Source organism: Gobio gobio (assembly GCF_949357685.1).
Source record: "Gobio gobio genome assembly, chromosome: 20".
Taxonomy (NCBI): domain Eukaryota; kingdom Metazoa; phylum Chordata; class Actinopteri; order Cypriniformes; family Gobionidae; genus Gobio; species Gobio gobio.
Window position 1 is genome coordinate 5,393,389 of NC_137113.1, and position 12,962 is coordinate 5,406,350.

General features: G+C 47.8%; 1 protein-coding gene across 1 annotated transcript in view; it reads left to right on the top strand.

The window, feature by feature from the left end:
- Window positions 1-11,787, top strand: part of LOC307143784 (alpha-tectorin-like) — a 55,909-nt gene extending 44,122 nt beyond the window's left edge. The window contains exons 41-45 of the mRNA XM_079845545.1: window positions 1,352-1,509; window positions 1,896-2,141; window positions 10,471-10,633; window positions 10,839-10,941; window positions 11,062-11,787. Of these exons, the coding sequence (XP_079701671.1) occupies window positions 1,352-1,509; window positions 1,896-2,141; window positions 10,471-10,633; window positions 10,839-10,941; window positions 11,062-11,171 (780 nt within the window). The 3' untranslated portion in view covers window positions 11,172-11,787. The remainder of the gene's footprint in view (window positions 1-1,351; window positions 1,510-1,895; window positions 2,142-10,470; window positions 10,634-10,838; window positions 10,942-11,061) is intronic.
- The last annotated feature ends 1,175 nt before the right edge of the window (window positions 11,788-12,962 follow it).

A 12,962-nucleotide genomic window follows, 5' to 3' on the forward strand; every position in this document is an offset into this window, starting at 1 on the left:
GACCAATCGGCGTATGACATCAAAGTACCGCAAGAGCGAAAAGTGTAAGGAGTTGTATGCTGTCCAAACGCTTTTGCGGTACTTTGTTATCATACGCCGCTGACCGCAAGCGGTTCTTACATCTAGGCAATTGTCTTCTCAGCAATGTTTAAATGCTACTTAAAGGTGGGGTACGGAATATTTGAACAACGCTGTTTGAAAGTTGGTCAGTCCGACTCAACCAGGCACAACAACAAACGTGTAGCCAATCAGCATTAGGGGTCGTATGACGGTGGAGGAGAAATAATGATTTGAAGAAAGACTGTTGAAAGAGAGATGTCTGAGAGACATTACAAAAGAAAAAAGCTCATAAGTATTTCACTGGAAAATGAAGGGTTATGATCAGAAAAGAGCTTTAGAACCCGCGTTAATATTAGAAAAGCTTTCCAACGCTGGGAAGACCTGAAAACAGCCACGGAGGTTGCTTTGATTCCGCTCCATACGTGAGTAACACTGGTTTTGAATGTCATTGTTTGTCTGGAGCTGCTGTGCTGTTGGCAACTAACAACGAACTCTTGCTTATATATACTCGTGTACTCTATGTTAATTTTTTTGCTTCCTGTCGTACGTTCATCATCTTAACTTTATTTTTCGCAACGTGTTATTTTGTTGCGCTTCTGTTTCGATAAATAGACATCGACTCTTGCATTGCGTGTGTAATGGAGACCAGCTAGTGAGAGTTGTGCAGGTTGATGACTGCTAGAGAATGCGGTGTTTACTATTTAGCATCCTTGTTAGTGCACCGGCCTCGCATGGCATTGATCGGGGGTTCGAGACCGGCTCGGAGCAGGGCAGTTAGGATTGGAGAGTGCGCTTTGGAGGGGGAGTGTGTTTGCTTGAGTTGATTTAAAATATCAACAATGTTCAGAAAAGACTTAGACATATAGCTTACCCCACCTTTAAGAACCCCTTTTCCTGGTTCAGAGCTGGTGCTTTGGGTGTTGAAAGACAAAGAACTGATTTGAAACTAGGCTCTGGCTCTAAACCAGCACTCAAACTGCCTTGGTGGAAAAGGGGTATATTAGATTTTGAGAAGTCTGTAGGCAGGTCTATAAGGGTACTGAATCACAAACAAGACTTCTCAAAGTCTCAGAGAGAATCTGAAGGGTGGGGAAGGGTGCACAACTTCATGCCACAAAAGAGACTGGAACTTTCACCCGCATTCTCCACTCTTAATATGTCACCCACCATTATTTCACTTGACTGATGCAACTTTTTGGCACATACATAATCATTACTTTAATATTTTTTCTTTCAATATCTTGAATTCAATTTAGGCTAAATTACAAAATGTTATATTTGTTGTCCACAGGCTAACGGCACCCACTTCATCTATGATAACTTTATTCTGGGGGCACCGAGGTCAGAAGGTCTCATCAGCAGAAAGAAAATCCTGAAGCTTTCGTTCAGCTGTGTTTATCCTCAAATACAAACACTTTCCATGAATGTGGAGATCAACCCACTGGAGAGGTGCGAGTCAAGCAGCACTATTCTATTAAAGGAGTAGTTCACCAAAACACAGATTTTTTTGTTCGATCCCTCATATCTTGATTTGTTCCAAAGAACACATAATATTACTGGTCATGCCTTTCAATGGAGTAAATCCTTATGGGGACTTACAAGCTTCAAAAAGTACAAAAAGGTCCATATGACTCCTGCTGTATATTCCAAATCTTCTAAAAGTATTATAGCTTTGTGTAAGGAGCTAAATTTGAAATAATGGGTGAACTAATCCTTTAAGCAGTAAATATATGATAAAATTCTTTAAATCAATAATTTATATTTTACTCCTACAACAGAATTTTACACAGGAAACAAACAGGTTTTTAACACCGATCTATCCATTATTTCATCAGCATTGTGCATAAGACTCTTCCCGCTGGTGAAGGCAGATATCGGGTCCGGATGATTCCATATGAGGATGAGGAGTTTACCCGGCCCTTCACTGGTAGAGTGGATGCAGAGCTCAACCAGGAGATGCATGTGGAAGTTCGTGTTGAGGGGGTCGACAGCCGCCAGTTTGCCCTGGTGATGGACACGTGTTGGGCTACACCTGTGAATGATCCTGATTACAACCTCCGCTGGGATCTCATCCTTTCAGAGTAAAGCTGTGCTTTTTTTATTCTTTTAAGCTTAGCCTTAACTCACTGTAACATTTTTACTGAATACATAATTTTCATATCACATTTAGGGTTGCGTTACATTTTTTGTCTTTCCGTATTTCAGAACTAAAGCACAAGATTCCATTTCTTTGTACATGGAATGTGTAACTGATTTTACTAAGGACTGTATTGCACTGGTTTAGATTAGCTGTGCTCGCACTGGTGTGTCGGTCAGAACACAGTAGGCAGGAATTGGAAAATAACAGGCTTTAATGAAGTCCAGCATTAATGATCAGGGCTGCATTTCCCGATAACGTTGTCTCGTATATTGCGCTACGAAGACACTAAAGGTATAACTTAACTAAAGGTATACCACTTCTAGGCGTGTTCCCCGAACTAAACCTTAGGAGGTTGCTTAAGGTATACCTTCTTAAGTGCGACGTTAGCAGGCACTGTCCGAGGCGGCGGTGCTGAATTCGTTTTTCAATGGCTCAAAAATCGATTATTCACTCTATCCAGGGGCTGTTTAACTGCATTATGTGAGAAAGCGGTGTTCTTTATAATAGAAGCACTTCAGAAATAGTTGAAATTGCATTTATCAGGACTCGTGAGATCGTATAAATATAATCCAAAAAGCAAACTAAATCCAACCGTGGATATTGTAAATAATTTTGAAATGATTGTGCGAACCCGCAACCTCTCATGCCCAAACGTATCAACCCACTACACTGGCAGTATGCCATTTACATTATCATAATATATTTTGCCATAGTCTTCATTTACTCCACAAGCAGAGATGATTGCCCATATCACATTATTGGTAAATCACTCATTTCTGTTATTGGATGACCTACTCAATAAAGGCGCAACACGCAAAAGATAATCAACAGCTACAGCGGAGAAAAAAGAACGAAAGAGAAGAGCGCCAACAGCTGAATATTGGGGCTGAGCTCCGTCAGGTTTGTCTTGACTAAGTCGGACCAACAAGATCTAAAAGCTGCTGAATTTGCTGCTTTTGATATGGTAGCCAGGGGACTAAAGTTTTCACGGATGAAATGCACATAGAAATGGCTCCGTGGACGGCGCCGTCTTTGATTTACAACTATTTGCTGTATCGCTGCCATAGTTTGACCAAACTCCCCTCTACAATCATTCCCTTTAAATAGACTCCACAAAGGTTTGCCAGCTGATATACCTTTGGATCATAAGCTAAATAAAAAGCAAACAGCCATCAGTCTAATGACAATAGTATTATTTGCATGAAAACACTTCAATTAGCAAAATTATATTCGTAAAGACTGAGATGTAAAGAAACAGTGGTGGCCACTATCGTAAATGAACGTCTCGGTTACGGATGTAACCCTCGTTCCCTGAGGAGGGAACGGAGACGTAACGTTAGTGACTAACGAATGGGGGTTTCGCTTAGAAGCCTATCAACTTCGAGTTTTGAGAAAACGCCCAATGGCGTGCCAATGCCATGGGGCATGCGGAATTTGCATACGTAGCTCCGCCTCACTGCGTGAGTATATAAGGAAGTACGAGGCAATATCGCATTATGTTACCTGCTTGAGGAGCCAAGACTGAACTCCTGCGTTCCAGGCAACACAGCTGATGTGGCAAGGGGACGTTACGTCTCCGTTCCCTCCTCAGGGAACGAGGGTTACATCCGTAACCGAGACGTTCCCTTTCGTTCAGTCACTACGACGTAACGTTAGTGACTAACGAATGGGGGTCCCAATATAATCCCGCCAATCAGCCGTCTTCCAGCGCCCTGCGTAAGTGTGAGTTCCCTGTCGTAAGACTAGTACGGACGAAGGACTCCCACTTAACACAGGATTACCAAGGTACACTGGGAAGCATATCCCAGTGAGGGAATGCCAAGATGCCTACCCGTGGGGAGGACTTAAGAGACACATATGACCCGGAGAGGGTTGCATATGGAAGATCTCTAGGGTACCAGCCGAAGGTGGATTTTTAACCCTAGGGGTGGCGGGGACACGCCAAGGGAAGAAACCCGCTCACTGCGGAGACTTACGGTGAAATACACATGTGGGGGTCGCCAGAGGGAACCATGCACATGGGGCACCTGGCCGGACATGAGGGTCTGGGCTCGAGAGGGCAGACTGAACTGATGTCGGCGTCGACAGTGCTGGAGGAGCTCAGGGCTCTCGGGGAGCTCACCTGAGGAAAATAATCGCACGTATCCAGTCCGTGGAGTGGAGTGGCGAGCAAGCGAAGACACCTGAGCCTGGTCCATCACCGGCCCCTCGGGGGGGCGAGTACATAGTCGGACACTGGCTCCACTCGGAGATTGTAGAATCTGGCGAATGTGTTGGGTGTCGCCCAGCCTGCAGCTCTGCAGATGTCTGCTAGCGAGGCGCCATGCGCTAGAGCCCAAGAGGAAGCCACACTCCGGGTGGAGTGTGCCCTCACACCAAGGGGACATGGTCGGCCTTGCTGCTGGTAAGCCAAAGCAATGGTGTCCACTATCCAGTGAGACAGCCTTTGCTTTGAGAGAGCACTTCCCTTCCGCTCTCCACCATAACAGACAAAGAGCTGGTCTGAGGTCCTGAAACACTGCGTCATGTCTACGTAGGCGCGGAGAGCGCGTACTGGACAGAGCAATGCCAAGGCTGGGTCTGCCTCCTCCAAAGGCAGCGCTTGCAGGTTCACCACCTGGTCCTTGAACGGAGTGGTGGGAACCTTGGGCACATATCCAGGCCGGGGTCTCAGGATCACGTGAGAGTTAGCCGGCCCGAACTCCAGGCACGCTTCGTCAACCGAAAATGCCTGCAGGTCCCCGACCCTCTTGACTGAGGCCAATGCGGTCAGCAGAGCCGTCTTCATAGACCGAAACTTAATATCGACCGACCGCAAAGGCTCAAAGGGAGGTCTCTGCAGAGCAGTTAGTACTACTGCGAGGTCCCAAGAGGGTACGAGAGGAGAGCGAGGAGGATTCAGTCTCCTAGCTCCCCTCAGGAACCTGATGACCAGGTCGTGCTGACTTACCTTTTTGTTCTCCAAGAGATCGTGGTGGGCAGATATTGCGGCCACATATACCTTGAGGGTGGAGGGAGACAGCCTTCGCTCCAGCCCCTCTTGGAGAAACTCAAGCACGGACCCGATCGGACATTTCCAGGGGTCTTCTTGGCGGGAAGAGCACCAGGTGACGAAGAGGTTCCACTTCAACGCATAGGCATGCCGAGTGGACTCTGCCCTAGCGGAAGTGATGGTGGCGACCACCGTAGGTGGTAGGCCACTCAAACCTGCCGGGTCCCGTCTAGGAGCCACACGTGGAGGTTCCAAAGGTCGGGACGCGGGTGCCAATGGGTGCCCCGTCTCTGAGTGAGGAGGTCCGGTCTCAGAGGAATAGGCCAGGGAGGGGCTGTCGCAAGGAGAATGAGTTCGGGGAACCAGGTCCGGCCGTGCCAGTACGGGGCGACCAAAAGGACCTGCTCCTTGTCCTCCCTGATTTTGCACAGAAGCTGTGCGAGTAGGCTCACTGGGGGAAAACGCATATTTGCGTAGGCCCCGCGGCCAGCTGTGCGCCAGTGCATCCGTGCCGAGCGTGCCCTCGGTCAGGGAATAATACAGGCTGCAGTGGGAAGAGTCGTGGGAGGCAAACAGGTCTACCTGTGCGTCGCCGAACTGTTCCCAAATCAGCTGAACCGTCCGGGGATGGAGTCTCCATTCTCCCGGGAGAGGCTGAAACCGCGAGAGCTCGTCGGCTGCGTGGTTCAGGACTCCCGGAATATGGACAGCACGAAGGGACCTCAGGCGCTTCTGACTCCATAAGACGAGATGGCGGGCGAGTTGAGACATGCGGCGGGAGCGTAGACCGCCCTGGTGGTTGATGTACGCTACTACGGCCGTGTTGTCTGTCCGGACAAGCACATGTTGACCCTTCAGCAACGCTCGGAAGCGGTGCAGGGCGAACCGTACTGCCAGCAACTCGAGGCAATTGACATGCAGGAGACGCTGGGGTCCTGTCCAGGAGCCCGCGGCTGCTTGTCCATTGCACATGGCACCCCAGCCCGTGGCAGAGGCATCCGTCGATACGACAACATGCCTGGAAACTCGTTCTAAGGGCACACCAGCCCGTAGAAAGCTGAGGTTCGACCACGGGGTGAGTGTCTGTAAGCAGGCCCGAGTCACTTGGACCCGGAGCGTGCCAGACTGCCATGCCCATCTCGGGACTTGATCGCGAAGCCAGTGCTGAAGCGGTCTCATATGAAGCAATCCGAGCGGCGTTACCGCGGCTGCAGATGCCATATGCCCCAGGAGCCTCTGAAAAAGTTTCAGTGGAACCGCATTCTTGCTCTCGATTTGTCGGAGGCAAGTCAGCAGAGACTGCGCGCGCTCGCTCGAAAGCTGCGCGTACATGGCGACCGAGTCGATCTCCATACCGAGAAAAGAGATCCTCTGCACGGGGCAAAGTTTGCTCTTCTCCCAGTTGACCCGAAGGCCCAGACGGGTTAAGTGGTGGAGAACCAGATCTCTGTGTCCGCAAACCTGCTCTCGAGAGTGGCCTAGTATGAGCCAGTCGTCAAGGTAGTTCAGGATGCGGACCCCGCGCTGCCAAAGGGGCGCAAGGGCTGCCTCGGCGATCTTCGTGAAGACGCGAGGGGACAGAGATAACCCGAATGGGAGAACTGCGTACTGGTATGCCCGCCCCTCGAAAGCAAACCGTAGGAACGGTCTGTGTCGAGGAAGGATGGAGACATGGAAGTAGGCGTCCTTCAGGTCAATCGCTGCAAACCAATCGTACGGACGAACGCATTCGAAAAGGCGTTTCGCAGTCAACATCTCGAACGGAAGCCGGTGAAGGGATCGGTTCAAGATGCGAAGGTCCAGGATTGGCCGTAACCCACCGGTTTTCTTGGGTACAATGAAGTAGGGGCTGTAGAACCCCGACCTCATTTCGGCTGGAGGGACAGGCTCGATCGCACCCTTCGCCAGTAGAGTGGCAATCTCCACACGCATGACGGGGGCATGGGCCCCGGTCATGGTATAGCGGACTCCCCTGTAACGGGGAGGAGCCTGCGCGAACTGAATCGCGTAGCCGAGCCTGATGGTCCGGGCAGCCCAGCGGGACAGCCCCGGAAGCTGAAGCCAGGCTTCCAGAGACTGCACCAACGGGGTCATCCGGACGACAGACGTACCCTGGGTGGGGCAGCGAGGCAGCGTTACCGGCGCGGACAGGGGAGGCTGTTGGGCGTCCCCGGGTCGGAGCACGGTTAACGGCTGCGCCCTGACAGAGGAGACCAGGGAAGGACTCGCGTTCCACTGGGGTCTGCTCTACCAGGGGGCTGGCGACAGAGAGGGATGCGAGTGGCGAGACCCGAGGGTGGCGCGCACTGTCATCACCAGTCTCTGGGTGCTCAGAGACAGGAACATGAGTTCTTCCCAAGCGCTGCTAGCCCGGGGGCCAGCAGCGGAAGGATTTTCCCCCGGCCCTCCACCGGGGGAAGGAGAGGCCCTGCTACCATCCCCTGGGAAGAACTGGAACCCATCTCTGAGTTGTCCACCTCCATCCTGGCGTTTAACCAGTCTGGGGAGCGGACTGGGCGACATCCTCAACCACCTCCACGGCGCGGCCCAGGTGAAGGCTGCTGCTGGGGCCGGGCGGGAAGAGGGAGGGCGCCCTCGGCGGCGAGCGGACTGAGGCGACTGGGCCGGCGGCTGGTGCAGCAGCTGGCCGCCGGGGCAGTACGTGTTGCAGCCTCAGTCTGCTCTGGGGCGGCCGAGAACTGTTGGGCGCAGTTCTCAGCCGCGCCGCCGAAGAGGCCAGCCTGGGATATGGGTGAGTTGAGGAGGCGGGCCCGCTCAACGTCCTCCACATCACCAGGTAAGGCCTGGTGTTCTCCCGGACCATAGCTGTGGACATCGCCCGACCCAGGGAGCGTGTGGCCACCTTCACCGCCCGGGGGCGGGGTCAGTTGCGGCACGCAGCTCAATGAAGAGCCCTGGGTCGGCTCCACCCTTGTGCATGTGCAAAGGGGCGGCGGCCTGCCCGTAGCACTGCGGGACCACGCCACCGAAGTAGACGAGCCCACAGGCTTTGGGGGGGGTGCTTAGGACAGCCACACCACGCCACGTCAAAGCCCTCTGTGGACACCGTAGTGCGCAACAGAGAGTTCAACAGTGGGGGGGGAGGGGGCCCCAGTGTACCCTAGGCCGCGGCCCCATCAAGGGCAGAGAAGGCGGAGGAGGCCACCAAACGGTCGCGAGAAGCACGGGGACTTCCGGGACCGCGTGATCTCCTCATGCACCCCGGGAGCGAAAGGCATTGGGGGCGGGGCCCAACAGCTGTCGGGTGCCGCCCCCAAAAACCAATCGCGCAACCACGAGCACCCACGACTGGGCGGAGTTCCACACCAGCGCGAGACTCGCGGCTGCCCGAGATAACATGGCTGTCAACTTTAGGTCAGATCAGGCAGTGCTGACACACCCGGAGGCGGAGCACAACCTAATCGTCATCCCCAAAGGACTCCAGCCCACCTTGGGATGCGGCGATCGACATCTCACTGCTATCCGGAGCGTGAACTGAACGAACGGGGCGTCAGAGACGGGCCGTAGATTCAATCCAACACTCGCGGAGGCGATGTATAAGAGGGGGGTGTGGCCCGAGGAATGAACGTCGGGGTTCTTAATACCACAGCACCGCCCTCAGGTCACCCTGGCCACCAGCCAAAGTACCATCTCACTCGGGGACGGTAGATTGGGGTGTGGCAGAGGGGACTCTCTCTCCTCACGGAGATCATTGAGTCTCGACCGTGACATCGCGATGGTCACGCCCCCGTAATGGAAACGTGACACATCCGCAAACACTGCCCGTGCGCGCTGAAGCCCAAACACGCTCGAGCAGTGAATGCGTCCTCAGACAGCAGCGGAAAATCGATCGCACCCGGAAGTGCACGGGCGAGCCGTCTTGAAAAAGACGTGCCACGCGCAAGCTCTTTTTGTGAGAGGAAAGCCTCGCAGTCGATGCCGAAGCGCCCAGGGAAACACACACCAGCTGTCAGGCGGACCACTGCACAGATCAGCAGGCAGGAAGTATGCGATCACTGGAACGCGCCGTCACACCAACACCGACTGGAAAGCTGCTCGTCTCGAAGAAGCTGACAGAGTCTCAGAAGGCTGTAGGAGTGAAGAGGTAGGTACTCTTGGCTCCGAAAGCAGAAACATAATGCGATATTGCCTCGTACTTCCTTATATACTCACGCAGTGAGGCGGAGCTACGTATGCAAATTCCGCATGCCCCATGGCATTGGCACGCCATTGGGCGTTTTCTCAAAACTCGAAGTTGATAGGCTTCTAAGCGAAACCCCCATTCGTTAGTCACTAACGTTACGTCGTAGTGACTGAACGAAAGGGAACTGTCAATAGTGATAAGGTATAGCTAAGAGTGCTCCAGACCAACCTTACGAACTAATGTCTAACAGAAGGTATTCTTAACTAAGAAACACGTATTAACGATAAGATACACTTTAAGGTATAACTTAAGAACGACGTAGTGTTAAGAAGGTTTCGGGAAATCCAGCCCAGCCCAATAAACAGCACAGTCAGACCACAGGGCATTGTGTGGAATTATCTTATCAGACATGGTATCTGAGGTGGTATGTTGTGTGGTCTGAAACAGTAAATAATAAACAGCAATTAGCTAATATCAACATTTCAACCATTGTTAACCGTAACTGGCATTTATCCCTATGTTGTTCTGTTATAAACATTACATTATTTACGCCAATACCACTTTTTACCACTAGGTGGCGGATAGCGCTCATAAACGGAATAATCTAAAACGTCTTTGCTGAGTCATTTAACAATAAGCTATAAACTATACAATTACAGAACGGATCTATACACTATTCAAACATACATTTATACACATTGGAAACATTACATAGTGATCGTTATTAGTAGCCTATTTGGAATTTAAACACATTAAACAAACATCTTAGACTAGATATAAGCATGACGTCATCACTTCACGGACGAACGAACTCACGATGGTTTAATTATTAATCATATAGGAAATTCGATAGATAACACTTATTAACGTACTTACATGGTATCTTTGACGCACAACTTAAACATATCCACTTAGACCATTAAAGTTAAATCCAGTTCACATGCTGGAGAAACCAATGTGTAGAGTAGTCGACTTGTCAGGAAATGAAAAGAAAGTGACAGACGTAAGTGTAACAACAACCGATCTGATTGGTTGGTACTTCACAACTGAATGCAAATGTTTGAAGATTAACAGTAGATCACGTTTATGTTGAATGTTTCAAATGAAAGAATTTGTCATTATTGATATTCTCAGGTGTCCCAATCCAAATGACGACACAGTGGAGCTGCTGCAGAACGGCGTCTCCACATCCAGCCGTTTCTCCTTCAGGATGTTTATCTTCACTGCAAACTCCACTAAGCTTTACCTGCACTGTGCTGTTCACCTTTGCCTTCTGTCAAGCAATCGCTGCCCATCTGTGAGTTCTGATTTCTTTTCTTCTTATTTTGTCATAGCTAATGGGTAAAATGTAATGGGATGTGCCCTGTCAGATTTTTGAAACGAACAAAATCTGTTTTTGGCATTATATCTAGAGTTAGGTAGTGTGTGCCTATGTAGTAAGATATTCTTGTAAACTGTGTAAAAATCTCATCACGTTCTGGTGATCTTTGTTCAATCTTTAGGACTGTGGCTCTGGACACCAGCGGAGAGAGGGCAGGTCTCTGGACTTCCATGACAGTGCTTCCATATCCATGGGTCCTCTGGTGTGGTCTGAACGGAGCTTAGGTAAACCTTAATGCTTAATTTTCTCTTTTTACTTATGTCACAATTATGTTTGATTTAAGCCATATGTATTTGTCTTTCAACTTTACCATGCACTGAACCATGTCTTGTCCCCCTTCACAGACATACAGATCCCAGGAAAAGTGCAAGTGTCCAGGGCACCAGGCCTGTGTGGTTCCTGGATCATTCTGATGGTTTCACTCCTTAGTGCCTACACTATGTTGTATGTTTAAACATAGAATTACCTTTGAATTCTTTGATTATACATTTCAAAACAAGTGTTTGTCCGATCTGATTTGTACACTGTACATTGGATTAGGAACAACTGACACTGAACTTATAAATTGTTCTGCTTTGACTTGTATTTGTACCTAATAATAATGAACCGATGATAAGTTTCTGTCTAGAATGGTAAAATAATAATTAATTTGATTGCTGCTTTCTTTGTTTTTAATATTACTTAAAATATTGAATATATATTTCAGATACTGTGTTTACTGTGGAAAATGCTTTCAGCTAATAACTGTTTCTTATGAGGGAAAAAATCTGCCTTCCTCAATAAAATGATTTTTAAAAATCATCCAAATGGATTATTCCATCCTGACCAGTGACGAAAAGTAACGTGAACTATGTGACACTGTCTGGTCCATGTGTAGTTTTATGATGGTATTAGGCCTCCTTATTTTTCTGAAGAGTGTACTGACCTTTGACTGCTTCTCAGGACATGGATTTAAAGGTTTAATCTTTTTTTCAAATGTATTAAAACAACACCACTACCGCCACTTACACTACAAAATTAATTTTTGTAAAATTTGTCTGTATTTTCCCAATAAACAATTATACATTTTATTTGAAAACCAACATTATTTAAATATCAAATGACATAAGAATATGCACATTAGAAGAATTACAATTTCCTAAGGTTCTCTGGAAAACTCCTCAAGTGTAACTTGAAAACTCAGTATAACACAAATAAATCACTTGAATATTGCAAATAGCAAATCCACATATGTAGTTTTGTGTTTGAATACATAAAATATCCCTTGCAATCAAAAGATAACAAAAGGTTTGTCTTACTCAGATGAACTAAATTTTATTAAAATAATTTGTGGGCCCACCCACAAACGCACGCACGCACGCACGCACACACACACACACACACACACACACACACACACTAGTGTTGTAGTACTCGAGGCCGATCTTAAAGGGATGGTTCATCCAAAGATTAAAAATATATGCCATAATTTACTCACCCTCAATCCTATATGATATTCTTCATTCAGACGAATACAATCCGAGTTATATTAAAAAATGTCCTGGCTAATCCAATAATTATAATAGTAGTGAATGACAAAATTTGTAGACCAAAAAAAGTGTAAATTAATGTGTTAATTACCACAATCATGCATTTCAACTTCCAGTTGTCCGCTTTAATTAATCATTAGCTAACTATTTGCAAAGGTATTATTATGTTATGACTTTACTTGTTGAGGCACATGACTGTTAATTAATTCAAAATGAAGTCAAAACCCATAAGAACAATGACATATTAGCCTTAACAATTATTTGCACTGAAACTTGTTTCTTTGAGACTGGGATGACTAAAAGTGACGTGTTTTTTTTATTTATTGGGACTTACACTGTTAGACATTTATAAGAGATTTTACAGTAACTTACTGGCAACACTGTTGCCAGTAAGTTACTGTATTTGAGATTTACAGTACAATAACCGCATTTCAGTTTACAGTAACTACATGTTACTGTAATTTTGTAATACAGTACCGTTACTGTAAACCTTGGTTAACAGTGCATTAATCCTAATCCTATTCAATCATTAATATTTACTGAATTACATTAATTCTTACATTAATCTATCCTACAGAAGTAATCCAAACAGACACAATTATTATGAAATATAAAATTATTTATTTAAAACATTTAAGTGCTTTAACTTAAACATGTAAATGTGTGGAAAAAGTTCACTTTAAAACATCCTCGAATCACATCTTATTTTCAGAAAA